The sequence below is a fragment of the Rattus norvegicus genome, chromosome 10, assembly GCF_021556685.1.
Source record: "Rattus norvegicus strain SHRSP/BbbUtx chromosome 10, alternate assembly SHRSP_T2T, whole genome shotgun sequence".
Lineage (NCBI taxonomy): Eukaryota > Metazoa > Chordata > Mammalia > Rodentia > Muridae > Rattus > Rattus norvegicus.
Window position 1 is genome coordinate 111,395,515 of NC_141543.1, and position 18,529 is coordinate 111,414,043.

The window sequence follows — 18,529 nt, forward strand, 5'->3', positions numbered from 1 at the left end:
GTGTAGTCAAAGCCAGAGATGTAGTCTAGAGAGGGTGAGCAGTGTCCTTACTCACATGGTGGTGGGGAGCAGGACGAGGTAAGGGAAAGCCCTAGCTGGATTACTGAGGTCCCCTTAGACAGAGCTGTTCTAAATGCCCATTCTTAGTGCCTCCTACCAGATCTCAGCATCTATAGAACAATGCAGGGGAACGTGCATATTCAGACCATGATACCCATGCAGGAAATTAAACCCTAAGTGGGAAAGCATGGAGGGCGGACCACGGTGCAGCACGAGCTCTGCCAGTGAATGAGCACCAGCACGTAGGAGATGAAGAGGCCAGATACTGTACATTAGCTTCCTCAACATTGAGAAACTGTAGCAACTACAAACCACTCTTTAAGAAGCCATCCTGCTGTGCTATTGGCTCAAAGCAGCTGAGCTATGGGGCCTCTGTTCACCTCAGGCCCAAAGATTCATTGCTGGGAGAGTTGAAGAGGCAGGAACCATCTTAGCCCCTGCTTCACACACAGTGGGCACCACACACGTTCAGAGCAGGAAAGCACTCCATTAGGAGCCCGTTACCCTCATCCATATGCACTCTCTCTCGAAGAAAGTAAGTTGGGAAATGAGAAAAAAAAATAGGGCAAATCATTGAGGCCTAAATTAAAAGATGTCTCTGGCATAAGGTAGCAGTGATGGGTGTGTGGTGCAGACCACACATTGTGCCTGCCTTGTGAGGAGTCGCTTTCACACGAGGGCAAAAGCACCTAGGGCTACAGGGCCCTAAGGAGCCTGCCAAGGGTGGGTTCCTAGATCCTAAGCCCTGAGCCAGAGTTGGTACCTGATCGTTTTTATGTATGTGCCCATATATGTCTGTGTGTCTGTATGTCCATAATATGTATGTGTGTCTGCATATGTCTCTGTATGTATTGAACCCCGAGCTTCATGCATGTTAGAAGTGCACTCTACAACTAAGCTATCACCGTCTCCTGCTCCTGAGTGTTAAATAAACATAAACCCTTGCTTTCAGTCCTGTCCTCCCCAGATCTCAGAGACCAGTGGCCTGGAGTCCCCCAGATGGAGCTTTTGATACTGTTTGGCTCTGGAGCCACCCTTCCTGTCCTGGCCCTTTCATGGCCACCTGGTTCTCCTCCTGTGGTGGACATGCAGTTCCCACCTGGGTCCTCTCAGCATCGCTTTCTCTGCCTGTCTGTCATTCTCCTGCTTCATTGCTCCGGGGCCAGAGTGTCTGCCAAAGACTCAGCGTCTTTGATGCACCTGAAGTGCCCTCTACCTGTGTCTTCACCGTCACTGGCAAGGAGTGTTAGGGTTCCTTATATCCCACATTAAAGGCTTTTGTTTTGTTTAATCTCTATGTATGATTCTTGTTTTAAACATCTGTTATCTTATGACTTAAAACAGCTGGATATGAATAGTTAGCCAATGCATCCTCCAATTAGACAGTGGCAAAGCTGAGATTTGAACCCAGGACTCTCTGGACATGCAAGCATTGGTCATTATCACCACTCTGCCTTAATAATTTCATCTTTATGCTCGATAGCGTGCCATTCCTAGTGAGCAGAGCCCTTTGGCATGGTGTGATTAGGCAGAGATCTGTCACTGTCTCTCCTATCAGAGACTGGCGTTGAGCTGTATGGCTGTTGGTGATGGGGCTGTGCTGACAGAGTCTGGGCCCTGTTCATGCTGTTGCAGCTTCACCATAGGAGGCACTTCAGGGGAGAGGTGCTGCAGTCAGAGCTGACCGGCCTGCACATCCGCAGGCTTTACTGTGTGTCTAGTATGGAGCAGTATATTCTGTTTGTGCATGGAGCGGCAGTCCTTTAAAACTCCTCTTCCTTTTATGGGTCACTTTCTCTCTTGCTTTCTCACTTCCATGCTGATTGTTAGCCTGGACGCTTGTTGGAGAGCATTTCCCGTTAGTTTGATTTATGCCTATGCCTCCCTCCAAGGCAAGCCACTGGGGCCTCTGTACACTGAGGACTGATCAGACCAGAGTTGAAACTGAACACTCAGTGCTGTGGCTTCTGCCGGCTGGGTTCTGCTGTGGTACTTGTGCCTTTAGTACTCCATTGTGCAGCAAGGCTCTCCTCAGGCCATTGCTTCTGCTCCAAGTCCCCTCAGGCTGCTCTTGGTGGCCACGGTCTTCCTCTGCATGGTGCTGTCTTGCTGTATATTCTTCCTTGCTTGTCCACCTCTCCCATGAAGGGACCACTGATTGGTGGTCTATTAGAAAGAGGCCATGTCTGGAGAGATGGGTCAGCGTTAAGAGCACTGACTGCTCTTCCAAAGGTCCTGAGTTCAATTCCCAGCAACCACATGGTGGCTCACAACCATCTGTAATGGGGATCCGATGCCCTCTTCTGGTGTGGCTGAAGACAGCTACAGTGCACTTATATGTAATAAATAAATACATCTTTTAAAAAAGAAAGAAAGAAAAAGAAAGAGCCCATGTTAGTATGACTCTCTGAGGAAGCAGAGGCTCTGAGAGTCTGAGTGCTCTCTGGCCCATTCTTCTCCTTGGGTGTGACAGTTTCTCTGTACCCTGTAAGGATGGTGCTCTCTTCTCAGAGGTTGAGGCAGTGCAACCGCCTGGGAAGTACTGTGGAATAGGGGCTGTGAGTCTGTGTCAGCCTGTATATATTAATAGTGTAATACACTGTAACTTACAAGGTACTTCCCACAGGGCTTCACATGCACCTTTGCTAATAACCAGGACCACTCAGCGCAGCCATAACTCGGGGTGCATGAGTGTGTGATTGACTGGGGACCACATGCTTACATGCCCATTGTTGCAGCCTGACTTATAGCTGAGTTCACTACAGTCCTTGACACATGCTCATGCCAAAAATACATATTTACCCAGGACTCCATCAACTCCTTACGTGTTCATTCAGGGTCCCTTGCTCCCTCCCACAGGCTTATTCCTCATCACCTGTTTTCTTGGCCTCTGCTTTGGTTTAAGCCCCTTGTTTACTTCTCAGATTCCTTAAGGCTGCTGTGGATCACAGAGAAGGTGCTCTCTTCCTGCTCAGCATGGCTCTTTCTACCTGCAGTGTGCACCTGAGTGCCAGCAGCAACCATGGGGTTGTGAGAAAGAAGACAGCAGCACAGATGGCTTCACTCTGCAGCTGCAGCAGGCCACAGGCGCACGCACCGCACGCACGCACGCCTTCATGTGGGCTCCAGAGGAGCTTCCTATCCTTTACTTACTGCACAGTGTTCTGATAGCGAGTGATGGGGAAGAAAACCTGAAAGGAATGAACTCAGTCTCTGCTATTGTTTCATGGCGTCTGTCTTTCCTGCCCACGCACTGCATCACTCACCTAAGCAGAACCCATGCAGGTTTGAGTTGTGTTTCCAGGCTGAGACAGCTGCTCTTTATTACCACCTGGTTTATTTTCCAGTTTAATATTCTACCTTAACATTCCACCCAGGGTTTCTGTGGGACAAAGCCCCCGTGCTTCTTCTCAGAGCCCAGCACACCTCCTTGTTCTGGACACTGACGTGTTTCCAAAACGAGACTAGCATGACAGAGAGTGGGGCTCTTGACCTCTGCTGTTCTGAACCTGGGCAATGAGACTGCCCCGTATGTATCACACATGCCAGTGTGTTATTTTCAACACACCCCGGCTCTACCTTCAAAGAGAATCTGTCCCATTGCAGGCTATGATAAGCAGACTCTGGGCCATGTATGATCTGAGAGTTTTGTATAAATCACTGTGAGAAAGGTCTGTCCTTCCCTACCAGTGAGCTGCTTACCTGCTTCCAGAAGCCTCGGGCACTTAGTGGAGGAATGCACCTGATGCTGAAGCCACAGACCAGGAGCACAGCAGAGGAAACATTAGCAGCTTCCCCTCCTGCTGGAGGTGGACCAGACCAGATGTGTACCATACACGCTACACAGCAGGATCTATATTTAAGTTTAATTGGAACCTCGTCCAACCTTGCTTGCTTCCAGAACATCAGGAATTAGCTGCTCTTCACAGCACTTCCTCACTTCCCATCCTGGGACTGTTGTTTGGCCAGTATTTCTGCTGCTGCTGAAAAGAGCACACAGCCTATGAAGAGCCCAGACCTATGTCCACTGCCTGCCTATCTCCACTGCCTGCCTATGTCCACTGCCTGCCTGTGTCCACTGCCTACCTATGTCCACTGCCTACCTGTGTCCACTGCCTGCCTGTGTCCACTGCCTGTCTGTGTCCACTGCCTGCCTGAGTCCACTGCCTGCCTATCTCCACTGCCTGCCTGTGTCCACTGCCTACCTATGTCCACTGCCTGCCTATGTCCACTGCCTGCCTATGTCCACTGCCTGCCTGTGTCCACTGCCTGCCTATGTCCACTGCCTACCTATGTCCACTGCCTGCCTATGTCCACTGCCTGCCTATGTCCACTGCCTGCCTATGTCCACTGCCTGCCTATATCCACTGCCTGTCTGTGTCCACTGCCTGCCTATATCCACTGCCTGCCTGTGTCCACTGCCTGCCTATGTCCACTGCCTGCCTGTATCCACTGCCTGCCTGTGTCCACTGCCTGCCTATATCCACTGCCTGCCTGTGTCCACTGCCTACCTATGTCCACTGCCTGCTTATGTTCACTGCCTGCCTATATCCACTGCCTGTCTGTGTCCACTGCCTGCCTATGTCCACTGCCTGCCTATATCCACTGGCCACAGCTCCCACTTGCTGTAGGACGCTTGCTCTTTGATAAAACTTTTCCTTGCCTCTGGCTGGACTTCCCTACAGATCCTAAACCTAGACATGATTATCATCATGTCTGTCTGCTTCTTTCTGTTAGAGCAGTGTGCTTACAACTGTGAAGCAGCCAGAATGTCTGGTACCTACCAACTATATGCTTGGCAAATGGTCCATTCAAAAGACGTTAGTGTTCAGATGTGTTCTGGAATGGGCAGGAGAGGAATGTGTATTAAGTCAGAGGGGGGTTCTTACCCGGGCCTCTCACTTGGCCATTTGCCGGGTTCTTTAGAGCCTCTGAACATCAGTGTTCTCCGCTAAAGTAACAATGACTAAGGTCAGCTGCCAGCTACAGAGGGCAGGCAGGCAGGCAGGCAGGCAGTGTCTGTGCTCCCGGCCTAAAGGCACCTCAGAGCAGTGGTGGAGGACACTAGGACGTGCCTTCTGTAGAAGACTTAGGCATAGACACCTTACAAATGGAAGACGTAGGAGGGGTGCCTTCAAGATAGAAGACTGGGGAGCAGGCTGAGAACTAACATCTTTGGTTGCTCTGAGCTGGAGGAGGAGCTGGCAGGTAGAAACATGGATGTTGCCTTCTTGTTTTAATTCATTTCTTTTTTTTTTTAAGATTTATTTATTATATATGAGTACACAGTTGCTGCCTTCAGACACACCAGATGAGGGCATAAGATCTCATTACAGATGGCTGTAAACCACCATGTGGTTGCTGGGATTTGAACTCAGGACCTCTGGAAGAGCAGTCAGTGCTCTTTTTTTTTTTTTTTTTTTTTTTTTTTTTGTTGTTGTTCTTTTTTTCGGAGCTGGGGACCGAACCCAGGGCCTTGCGCTTCCTAGGCAAGCGCTCTACCACTGAGCTAAATCCCCAACCCCCAGTCAGTGCTCTTAACCACTGAGCCATCTCTCCAGCACCCCGTTTTAGTTCATTTCTAACTGAGAAATGTTCTCATTAATTACCTTTTATTGGCAAGTAGGACACTGCTTTGTCTTTGACCATCCATCTTGGATATTCCTACCTTTGCCTCTGCTCTGACACAGATCATTTTCTGCAGGTTTAAGTCTTACTGGACTTTTTCAAAAAGGGCCCTGCTTATAGGTGCCTGTGTTTGCATGCTCTAGCAGGGCCTCAGCACACCCTACTTGTTCTACCTTTAGCAGGGCCTCAGCACACCCAACTTGTTCTACACTTTTTGATCCTCCTGTGTCAAAATCCCATCTTCTGGGATCACAGCCTGTATTACTCTGTCTAGCTTGATGATTCTGAGTTTGTGGCTCTCTCTCCCTCTCTCCCTCTCTCCCTCTCTCCCTCTCTCTTCTCTCCCTCTCTCCCTCTCTCCCTCTCTCCCTCTGTCCCTCTCTCCCTCTCTCCCTCTGTCCTTCTCTTCTTCTCCCCTTCTCTTCTTCTCTCCCTCTCTTCTCTCCTCAAACCCCTTCCTTCTGGGAACTCAGAACAGCTGAGAAAAACACTTGGCGTTTTCTGGGAGATTCGTGTGAAGTCTATCCCAAGATGAAAACGTGAGATTAATTATGAGTGTATGAGGACTGGGAAAATCTACCTGACTGTCCCAGCGAAGGAGAGAGAGCATCTTTCTGTATCTCCTACCCTGATCTTGCAAGTGCTGGCCCTTGCTCTGTGTTGGGGAGGGAGTGTATGGTCCCCAACCTACTTGCAATTCCTCCCAGCCAGTTTCTTTTCTCACTGTACTTTGGCTGAAAATCAGGCCTTGGCTCTGGACCACTAGTCGTGCAGCAGTTTCAGAGTGATGTCATCTCAGTCCCTGTATGAGGGAGCCCCTCATGCTGTGTTCTTTCAGCAGACCCATGGCCAGTCTCACTCTGGACCAGGCTTCTCTTATCTCTTAGTGGCAAGTGGTGGGAATGTGGGCTGCTTAATGTCCTTCTGTGTGGTTTGTCCATGTGACCTCCAACCTCCTGCTTAGAAGAACTTTGTTTGAGGCATCTTACCTAGAAGAACTTTGTTTGAGGCATCTTACCACAGAAGAGCAGCTCAGATGGCAAAAGGAAAGTGATAGAATGATCTTAGCAAATTGTTCTAAATACTTGGTTCTTTAGGATTTAAAAGAATCATCTTTTCTAAAAACAAAACAAGTTTTAGGGTCCATCTAAAACTTCTACCATAAAGCCACCCTCCCTTCTAGACAGAGGTAGATGATGGGACACTTGTCTCTATAAATACCAAGTGCATTATGGGACCTGAACCCTACTGCTGTATCCTATCAAGAAGTATTACCCTAACTGAGCCGGTGTGCGGGGCAGCGTTCCACAGACTTCTGGACCCCGTGACTCTGGCTTTCCTGCAGTCGTAGGGTGCTATTCCTAGTCTGTGTCCGTGCACAGTGCACACATGCTCCGTGTGACGTGTTTACTAGGTGTAAGTCAGACACAGGTGTGAGGTGCCTGAAACTGATACACCTTGCGTTGCCCTGTCGGTCCTGTCATGTGGGAGTGTGCCAAGAGACAAGATGTGTTCTCCCTGTGTGTTCAAAGTTTCCTCCCCAGAAGAAGGTGTTTTTGGAGGAAGGAGGATTGGTTTCTTCCAAGTCAGTAGCTATTGATAGCACCAGAGGAAGAGTGGCGGGGGGCGGGGTGCACGTTTGACAGCTTGCACCCTTCAGATGTATACAACAGTCCTGAAAGATTTTCTTCCCATCAGCTGCCTGTATCGACTGTCTTTTCTTTTTACTGGAGGACAGATTCCAGCCACTACAAACAGTACTTAGAGAAAGCCTATGATGGACAGTATGGTGTCTCAGAAGTTGCCTCCCTGCTGCTTGTTCCTTCCCAGCCTCTGTCCTGGGCTCTGGCCCAGCCAGAACAGAGAGGTCCATGCAAGGCCACATTAAATGGCCTTCTGTCATCTGTGCCTTCTAGCTCACTTGATTGGCAGCAGAGAGCACCTGAGATAGCAAGTTCCTTCCCTTCATGTGTCCACTCCTGGCTGTAAGCCTAGACACTACTAATGGGAAGCCTTTCTATACCGTCAAAAGTGGCGCCTAAAGTTTGAGTAAGCATCTGGGAAAAATAAGAACAGCTTAAAGAGCTTTCGTGGTGGTTTCTTGGTGACAAGGTATTACTCTGTACCCCAAATTGGCCTAGAACTCACTGTGTAACCTAGGCTGGTATTGAGCTGTCAGCCTAGCCTCCTGAGAGCTTGGGTTATAAGAGTAATCCACTCTATCCAGCTGGTTGGCAATGTTTGTTTATTTACTGTGTGCCAGTGTTTTGCCTACAAATATGTCTAGTGTACCACTTGTATGCCTACTGTCCTTGGTTCTTGCAAGTCCTGGGACTTGCAGTTACAGATGGTTGTGACCTCACACGTGAGTGCTATGAGTTAAACCCAAGGCCCCTGGAAGAGGAGCACGTTATCTTAGCCATCTCTCTAGCCAAGCTTTATTTTTGAGTCTGTAATTAGGCGCTCGGTATGAGGGTCCAGAGACACAGCTCTGGTCTGCCACCTTCAGCAGCCTTCCCTGTGACTGTTAGGGACTCAGGCCAATCTGAGATTTGTGACTTTGGTGCTGAGAAGAATTTCAAGACCAGCTGGAGCAATGATATAGAACTGGAAGTTACCCCTACTAAAGACATTTTAATGTCACAGAGCTTCAGTCTGGGTGTTTGGAGAAAGACCATACCTAAGAGTAATGGCTCTGAGCTCCTCTGAGAAAGTAGACACACCCATGTTCAGCAGGACTTTTCAAGGGAAGTACAAATGACTGACGGTCTTAGCACTGGCCACACATACCAGTTATGACTCTGGGGTTGCTGAGGAACCTTTTCTTTTCTCTATTATTTGATAAGTATGGCTGCTCTGATAATGCCTTGGATGGAATTATAATGACAGGGTGAAGTCCAGAGCCTCCGGGGCTGCAAAGGTGCTGGGCTCCTGTCCTCATAAGTTGGGTTTCTAGTGAGCAAAGGTCGGGTCTGCAGCTGGTAAGGGACCGGCCTCAGCAACTGTCAAAGGTGCTGGAACTCTTGCTACTCTGCTGGTGAGTAGCTTCAACTGGACCTATATCGAGGGCCTCCTTCCCCTGTTCATGCTCCCCGCCCCCCCAGATTTCCCTGCCTTTCCATTTTGCCCAGTTTTATGACCGATTTTCTGTGAGTGGAACAGAAGAAAAGGTTTTATAGGCAGAGGAGAGCTACAGAGAGCAGAAACTTAAAAAAAAAAAAAAAAAAAAAGAATACAAGTTCCTTGTGAGGCAGAAAATAGAAAAGGGATTGGTTAGCCTCAGGTCACCTCTGGTGTAAGGATTAAAGCAGGCTGGAACCTGATTGTTGGTGACAGACTGCAGCTGCAGCTGTGGGAAGTAATGTTTCCTCCTGCTGGTTCCTAGAAGGCCGCGTAAACAGCCCAGGTTCTGGCTGCTGAGCAAGGCTCCATTTTTTTTTTTTTTTTTTTTTTTTTGGTTCTTTTTTTCGGAGCTGGGGACCGAACCCAGGGCCTTGCGCTTCCTAGGTAAGCGCTCTACCACTGAGCTAAATCCCCAGCCCCTCTGCATCCCTTTCAATGACCCAGGTTTCACCTTTACCCTCTGACTCCAGAGTCATCCACAGCTGTGCTCCCTGTGCTCCTCAATGGCCAACCTTCTAAAGCTGCATATGCCTGAGACTACTTCTGCCTTCACATTTACGTGGCAGTTTGACTGGGTATAAAATGCTGGTTCTCAGTTACTTTTCTTCAGTAAGTTAAACATCCTCTTCCACGGTCCTCCTGCTTCCTGCTTGATCTGCTCATTTCTTTGAGAATGATATCTCTGAAAGCTTCCTGTTTGTGGTTGATTTTGACTTTGCATGATTTTGTTGTTGTTGAAATTGGCCTTGCTATGCTGCCCAGGCTGGCTTTGAAACTCTTGGCTCACAGTCTCCCTGCCTCAGTCTTCCAGATGGCAGGCAGGAGCTTTAGTCACTCTGTAGAACAGATGTGCCTCTTATTTCATGCTGAGAAATAAGCCCTCACACGAGACACAGGGTGACAACCAGCACACAAAGAACAGGGAGTAGCTCTCCACCATTTGGTTATTTTGTTTTACCTGATATTTTCCATAGGTTTTCACTCTGTAACCCATATAGGTCACAAGCTTGAAATGATCCTTCCGTCTTGGCCTCCCAAGGCTCTGGCCAGTTTTAATAGATTGAGTCTTTACACTTCATAGCTCTGACTGTCCTAGAATTTGATATGCAAACCGGGCAGGCCTGCACCTCACAGAGATCTGCCTGCCTCCGACTCCTAGGCCACTGTGCCCAGAACTGGGTGCTTTTGTCTCCTCAGTGTCCACTGGGTCCTTGGCCTTCATTGTCCAGAAGCACCCTCACCCCATGTAGAAGGAAAATGGTGTGACAGGTGAGGCCATTGTTCTTTCTGGAGTGGAGAATTGATGCCATTGGTGAAGGAACTTTGAGGGTTCAGTGCTGACTTAAGCATGCATCTTGTGACCCATAGCCTCGTTAAAGTTGTGCAATGTCCATGTTTTAATTCCATGTTTATTCGAACTGTTCCTTTTCACTGTTACAAAAATGCTAATCTTGAAGTCACTGGGCAAATTAGTTCTTTTGTAACATGTCTCTTACTTCCAGGGTCTGTTTTGGTGTCTCCTCTGGCTTTGACATTGGGCCACTCGTCCTGGAAGAGCCAGTGCGAAGCACTGCAGAGGCAGCTCGAGGGAGAAGGGTGGGTGGGTATGATGGGCGAGCTCAGAAGAAGCGTGGCAGTGGGACTTGACCTCATTGGCTTTGTTCCTTGCTCCAGAGTCACTCTTGATCCTGGAATAGGGTTCATGTGACTAAGGCAGCATCTCCCTGGAGTCCACTGGGAGCCCTGGGCCTTAAGGGACCTTGCTCTGCTTTCTTGGTGCAAGAAACACTGTACTCTCCAATTAATACTTTCAGCCTTATGTTGCCACAGGGATCCTCGGAGTCATATCCTGTCTGTAGTTCGTGAGTCAGCCAGTGTGAGAGGAAGGTTTGGCTCCCTCCAGTCTAAGGTTATTTCTTGCAATTTCCTGGCAGCCTTCATTGCTGATCTCTGATCCTTACCCCAGGGAGACTTCTGCTGCAGTCCCCATATGTTGTATGAATGTGCAGCCCAACAGGTTGTAGGCCTCCCAGTTTCTCTTCTGTTTGTTTTTTTCGAATTATCAAGTGGTCATTTTTAATATTTTGTCTGGAGTTTATTATTGCTATTGACAAATGAATTAGTTTATTACAAATGATTCTGCCATTACTGGACTCCAGACATCCCAGTCAATAAACCCGTTATGGATGAGAAGACAAAATAGTGAAAACTGTGGCTCACATTAAATTCAGACCCAAAACATGTCTCCTGTTGGTCATGGTGATCCAGCAGGAGAGCCTGATGTGGGAAAGACATGTGTCTGTGCTGACTCCGAGGATATGCCTGGGGGGGACTGAGCAGAGCTCTCAGGCCAGCAGAAGGATCCAGCTCAGAGCCCAGCCACCCATTTGACCACATTCACCATTCCAGCTCCTTAATCCTGCAAAGGGCTGTCCCCATGATCAAAGAAAAGTGACCCTCAGCCAGTACCACAGAGCACTGGCTGTGGCAGCTCATTCTGTACCTAATGTTCCCCCATTACCTGAGCTGAGCCTTCTTTCTTGAGACAGAGAACATGGCTGGGCAGTTGGGGCCACTTATCTATGTACATACTGTCTACACACTATCTTGGTGTTCCTATATCTTTTGTTTTCCTGACCCCTCTCCCTCTGCTGCCCCTGTCCTCCAAGCCTACCCACTCATAATGGTTTTTATTCTTTCCTCCTGGTTGTGTCCTGATGTTGTACCGAACACAGTGTCTATACAGACATACAGTTTAAGTGTCTGGTGAACCCACTGTAAGGTGCAGTCCTTGGAACTGGAAAACACACAAACTCTTGGGGCTGGGGATTTAGCTCAGTGGTAGAGCGCTTGCCTAGGAAGCGCAACGCCCTGGGTTCGGTCCCCAGCTCCGAAAAAAAGACCAAAAAAAAAAAAAAAACACACACACACACACACACACAAACTCCAGACTCTCTTAGCTTAGCCCCTGGCTGAGAGAGACAGGTTGAGAGAGCCACCGTGGGCTGGCTGAGAGCTGCCACTCACTGATGCCGGTGTCGTGAGCACGTGGGCCAGCATCAGTATCAGTTGTGAGCAGATCTCACAGAATGTGCTGGGCACTGGAAATGGAGCTGTCCCATGCCCTGTGTTCCTGCTGCAGCTTTTGAAGGAGGCTACTGCTCTTCATTTTAAACACAAACAGTTCAAGCATTTCAAGTTCCCACTGAAAACCCTGAGCTGCTTCTCCCTCAGTGCTGCCATTGATCCTGTTCTGCAGAGTGCCAGTGGCTTTAACAGGAGGAAAAAGATGGCTTCCTGCCTTCTGTCAGCACACACAAATTAGACGAAGCCCTGACATTTCTGTTCTGGCTTTTGATGTTGGATCTGTCCACAGATGAGAAGTCTTTCAGCTCTGGCTCTTTTGACTTGTGATGACTAAAACAGTATAATTGAATCTGTTTCTTTCTCTTCTTTTTTTTTTTTTTTTTTTTTTTTTGGTTCTTTTTTTCGGAGCTGGGGACCAAACCCAGGGCCTTGCGCTTCCTAGGTAAGCGCTCTACCACTGAGCTAAATCCCCAGCCCCTTTCTTTCTCTTCTTGAAGTGGCATTTGTGTACCTTAAAGGCAGGGATCCACTCTTCGCCCTCACTTTTTTTAAAAATTATTTTATTTATCTACATTCCAGTCATTGCCTCCCCCCAGTCTCCTCTCCCACAGTTTCTCATCCCATAGGAACGGAGCCTGAGTGGGGAGCCCTGCTCACTACGGCAGTTCTTAGCCAGGGTGTTGCTTTGAATCTCAGCTCCGAGTTACTCTCCAGAGACTAGGCTCCGTTGACTTCTCATACCCACTTCCTCCTCCTGCTGGCTCTGCGTGCTGCTCCACAGTCATACAGCCTTGGTGGGCAACATTGAGGAGTGCTTCTGAACCTAGTACTGCAGGACTAAGGATGCAGTGTACTTGTTTATGGCCCCTCTCCCCACTCTTAGTCTGTGTTTACTGCTGATGTTCTCGTGTTTGGTGCTCCCCTCATGCCTCTCATGTTTTCTCCTGTCTCTGCAGGTTTTGCATGCAGAAGTGTGTTAGTCTGGTGCCTGGAGTCACACTGGATTTGATAGAAAAGTAAGTAAGCTCTGAGCCCTGGTGCTTTCGTGGATCTGAGTCTCTTCCTCTTCCTGCTCGTGTCCTCAGAACCCTTCATGTGGCGTGGGCTTCTCCCTTTCATGTGGGTCTATCCTTTGTTCTCTGGTGGTTACACAAGTGCTTGCTGTTAGAGGAGTGGACATGGGGCAGTGTTAAAAGAGAAATGACAAGAAGCTCAGTTCCTTTGAATGTTTAAAACGCTGCAGACTGCGCTGGTGCAGAGCACAGCTGCCCGCTGGGCCCGTCTGAACCTCCATTAGTTTCAGTGTTTGTACCTTTTACCTCCAGCCATGTTACTCTGGGGCAAACCCATTCTAGAAGCAGAACCAGGAGGTGCTCAATGAAGAACCTCTATTCCCTCTTGCTTGAAGCCTGCTAAGTTCACCAAGAAGTCTGTCCTCTCCCGTTCTGATTTCTCTGCTTCTGAAATAGTCTGTAATGACTCTGAACTGGACCTGCATTTGATTCCACCCTGGCTTGTGTCAGAAGTATGGAAAACTCAGTGGTGAGGGGGGTGGGGGAGGCCCTATATCTCCCAAGTTCCTTGCTAGATAATTATTTTCCAAGTTGTGATACACATGGGCCCATGTGAAAATGCTCAAGGCCTGAATGTATCAAAGTAGGTGAGAAAAGCGAATGTACCCCATGGATCTCCCAAGAAAAGTGCCTTCCCTGTGTGTGAGGGACCAGCTCAAGGTCCTGTGCCATGAGCCGGGCTGCCAGGCTTCCTCTTGCTGTATGCCCACAGTGTGGCTTCAGAAAGAGCGCCTGTCTCCCACACCCAGTGTAAGTGAAAAGTACACAGTACAGTGCATTTCCCATTGTCACAAACTCTGAATATAAATGCATAAAGAAACATAAGACCCTAGTATTGAGGATGTGGATTGGGGCACAGTTGATGTCTGTAAAGCTCTGGATTTGATTCTCCAGCATTGCCCAATAAAAGAAGAAAAATAACTCTAGTTTCAGCTGTATAACAAGGAGGGGCTTGAAACAGGCAAAGGAACAACAGCATCAAAGGCGCTCGTGTGTGTGTGTGTGTGTGTGTGTGTGTGTGTGTGCCCACATGCACCCCCACACATGTGTACACGCATTACAGAAACTTGCTTTGTATTTATTACAAAAATGTAGCATGTAAAATGCATTAGTAGCTCAGTCTAAGAGTCATCGGAATGCAATGAAGACAGCATATACCGTTTGAGGCTAATGTTTCCTCTTGGATTTTGAATCCTTGTTTAAGCTTCCGGGTTCCATCATTCACAAACAGGGCGGATAGCATGGAAAATAGCGACTCGTCAGTGTGTGGTGGCAGGGCACATGGAAGGGCTTAGTCTTACCAATGCTTTAGAAGCCACATCCCGATCCATAGCAGGGTGGGGTACTGGTAGACAGTGGGGTGGGCAGGCCAGGCCTCAGAACTATTGGTGAGTCTTCATTCAAGAGCTAAGCAAGCTGTCCTCAGTAGTCAGACACACAGATGGCCAGTTGGCCTGGTCCAGCCACAGTAGAAAGAGGCAGGGGCTTCAGATGTCACTTTCTGTTACAATATGGCAAGCACTAGTGCTGTCGTTTAGTGTGTAAGAGTGTGACCTAGTGCTGTCATTTAATGTGTAAGAGCGTCACCTAGGAACACACCTGTGGATTTTCTTAATATCCTAAGTGGTGATAGACCCATGGGTGGGATGGTGACACAAGGGCACATGTCCCTTTCTATCTGATGTGTACTTGATGCTCACAAATGTTGTACACATGTCATCAGGGACCAAGATGATTACTGAACTGAGACCAGCAGTCAGTGCCACAGGCAAGGGCCAGGCAATGCTGATTCACATGGTCCCCAGAAAGTCCTGCCATCTGTGCCTGTCTCGTTTGGGAAGGGCTATAGAACACAGATTATGCAATCCTCAGAAAGTCTTCCTGGTGTGTCCCCACCCTTGGCCCAGGTCCTTTCTGGAGATACAGGGCTGAGTGGTGCTGGATCTCTTTCCAGGATGTGACCACCTAGATAACAGTGACCCTGTAACCTAGCCGCTTTATTTCTGGGGCCTCACCCTTCAAAAATGAGGCTGGGGTGATGGCTCAGTCCTTAACAAGACGTTCTTTCTTGCAGAAGACCCAGGTCTTATTCCCAGCACCCACAAGCTCAAAACTGCCTGTAACTCCAGTTCCATATGATCAGCTGCCCTATTTTGACCTCTGTAGACATCTGCTTTTGTGTGGTACACATTCAAACACTCAGAGGCACACCTATACATAAAATAAATCAGTTTTTAAAACAAAGAGAAGACTGAAACCTGCAGAATATTCAGATGATGTTACTTGAGTATCCCAAAATGCTATCAGCAAGAAAAGAGAAGACCTCACACATACCAGAGAGATAAATTTAAGACTTGGCAACACTGGCTGGAGGAAACACTAGAACTAAAGGTACAGGATTTTATAGGTTAATATAAGAGACAGAGAGAGGAGAACAAGAAAGAAAAGGGGACAAAAAAAGAGGAAGAAAAAGCCAAGATAGAACAGAACCACATGGCCAGGAGAACCCACAAGTAACAAGGGTCTCATTGCTGGGGAGTAAGTCAGTGCAGTGCTAGATCTGTCCAGTACACACACACACACACACACACACACACACACACACACACACACACACACACACACACATAAGTCAGTGCAGTGCTAGATCTGCCCAGTACACACACACACACACACACACACACACACACACACACACACACACACACACACGCAGCTGCAGAAGCCAGTCTTCAAAAGTTGAACTCTGGAAAAGACAGAAAGACCTATGGGATGGGAGAGCAGGATGGTCAGGCCAGGACTGTGGTGAGTGACCGAGGGACCAGTAAGTAGGAGATGTTCTACCTGTGGCCCCATAGATAGATGACCAGACAAGAAGTAAAGCCCAGGGAAAATGAGAGCCTAGGATAGGAAGTGGTTGCTTCTGCTTCATGGGCAGGTACTTCTTCACTCATTATTAGAACCACCCTGTGAGGACAGGGCATCCTCTTGCCCTGGCAGAAAGACCAGCACTGCATCAAGCATCGCTTTCCTGATGGACCCTAGCCCTGCTGCTTGCCCTTCTCCCAACCCACCCTGTCCTCATACTACTGCTTTCCCAGCTGGCAGAACCAGCTCTTTGGTGCCTGGAGGTGAATTCACAGGGTCCGATTACCTCCTCCCTACCTCTTCCTCCTCCTCTCCCCTCCTCCTCTGTGACAAGTGGTGATATCGAGTTGGACCAATGCTAAAACACTAGGTGTGATTTTTAGTTTATTTCAGGTGTGCTTCTTGCATGCACGTATGTACACCACATGGGTGCCTAGTGCTAGTGCTGACAGATTCCAGAAATGGGGTCAGACCTGTTGGAACTGAAGTCACAGGCAGGTCCTCTGTAAGAGCAGCAAGTGCTCTTTAGCCCCTGACCACCTCTCCAGTGGCCAATTTGTTGTTGTTGTTGTTGTTTTGTTTTGTTTTATTTTGTTTTGTTTTGTTTTAAAGTTAAAGGAAATTAATGTATTGTCATGAGGGTCGTCAGGCTTGAGAAGCCACATAGCAGAGAGGAGCTGTGCTGAGAGAGCATGGACATTTGTGGGCCTCCCCTTCCTCAGAGGTCACAGCCAGCAGCCTGAGAGGGTGAAGGGGTAGGCAGGGTTCAGACAGCGTATATGACGGAGTAACTTCTGGAATCAGCTTCAGTGAGACGGCTCGAGTTTACTTGGGTGAACAAGGGCTGTGTAGATGTTGGGGAATGGATAAGGATTTCCAAGGTTGGTGTACATTATTGGCTAGGGTGGAGGTGCTGGGAATACCTCATTTACATGAAGAGGGTCTTATTGGGAGAGAGGAAGTTGGGCTGTAATGTGGTTATAGGCTATGTGACTCTCCTCAGACGGTTTTGGGATTACTGGTGGAAAGGGCTGATTGGTCATAACACAGCACCTAATTATCATGGCAGGAAGGGCTGAATGGGACCTGTGTGCTAAATTATGCTGGATTCGCAGGAAGCTTTGTGCAGGGTCCTCCTCTAGGTAAGATCAGGCAGAGAAGAGAAGGCCTGCTGAGAAAGGGAGTCCTCCATTTTGTACCAGCTCGGGGCTATCTGCACAAGCAGGAGCTTCCAATAAACACTGAGGTCCAACCATGCAGTGTTGGATCCATGTGACCGGTGAATCCAGCTCCAGTTGTGAAGTTTGAAAGCAGAACTGAGAAGATGCAAGGAAAAAAGACTGTTGAGATTGACTTGACAAGACTCGAGAGGGAGTGCCTGTCTCCACTGAGCTTAGGTTTAAGGTTGACTTGGATCTGAGTCATGGAGAACAGTCCATTTCCGTTAAAACAGGCACAGATCAACATTTGCAGTTCAAACTCTTATCTCGCTGCTCTCCTTTGTGACTTGGCAAAGGTTAAATCCAGTGGGAATGGTCGACTCATACTTATTTTTTTATGTCAAGACAAATTCCAGAATTGAGATTTTCACCACTCTAAGAGGAAGCGTGATGCACAGCCCTGGAAGCCACCAGCCACAGCCACTGGATCACGTTCTGAGAGGATGTGATTCTCTCACCTTTGCCGTTTGCTTGAGGGATGCTGCCATTTAAAAGGAAGAGTTTTAGGATCTTTCCCAGTTGTATTTCAGTCCCATAAGAAGGTTTGGCTTTACAGTAGGAAGCGAAGCAGTGGACCCTCTGATGATTAGTCCTGTCTGACCTCACTTCATCTCTCTATTATTATCTGGGTGTCTCCTCAGAACATTCCCATTTTGGTTCCCATAAGTCCCACAGCTTGCAGCCCCCTGGGACTGTTCCTGGAGGAGTCTTTGCATTGCCTACCTGGTGTCTCAGTAGGCTGTATGTGGAGTGCAGTGGGGCATCCTGATTGGCGTGTGAACCTCTCTCAGTGCAGGCAGCCCTGCTGGAAGGATGGTGTCATGATGTAGCTCAAGAGCTCTTGTGCCACCGATGGCAGATGTGTGGGACAGTTGGCAAGACTGCTACACTTGGGGCAGTCTCTAGTGACGCAGCTATGGTTTTTTTTTTTGTTTGTTTGTTTTGGTTTTTTTTTTTTTTGGTTCTTTTTTTTGGAGCTGGGGACCGAACCCAGGGCCTTGCACTTCCTAGGTAAGCGCTCTACCACTGAGCTAAATCCCCAGCCCTGCAGCTATGTTTTGTGTTGTTGCTGTGCCTGCCATAGCCAGTGGGGTCTATGCAGTGCCTGTACTTTTGTGGCCGTGTACCTCTGCACCGCACACCGCACCCTCCCTGGTCCGCAGGGATCCACTGCACAGCCAGCGGAGTACTTGACGCCAAGCTCTGACCAAACTTTCCACCATAGCTTTCTTGGCTGCCCTCACCACTGCCAGGGAGGAGGCATCAAAGCAGAGCTGTGTGTAGCCTGGCACAGGCTGTGGAAGAGAACCAGGCTTTTGTTCTTGTTCTCATGTTCTAATTCATGTACAGACTTACATCCTGTATTAGGCCATTTTGGGTTCTGACATACTGTACTCCAGCACTTGTCTACACGGACAAAACCCTGGGCTCTTCACTACAACACATGCATACAATGGATTCAGTTTTTAT

General features: G+C 48.4%; 1 protein-coding gene across 3 annotated transcripts in view; it reads left to right on the forward strand.

Annotated features, from left to right (window-relative positions):
• Positions 1 to 18,529, forward strand: part of Rptor (regulatory associated protein of MTOR, complex 1) — a 298,642-nt gene that overhangs the window by 159,389 nt on the left and 120,724 nt on the right. For all 3 annotated transcript variants that reach the window (NM_001134499.2, XM_087571026.1, XM_087571028.1), the window contains 1 exon segment: positions 12,855 to 12,914. In NM_001134499.2, the coding sequence (NP_001127971.2) occupies positions 12,855 to 12,914 (60 nt within the window).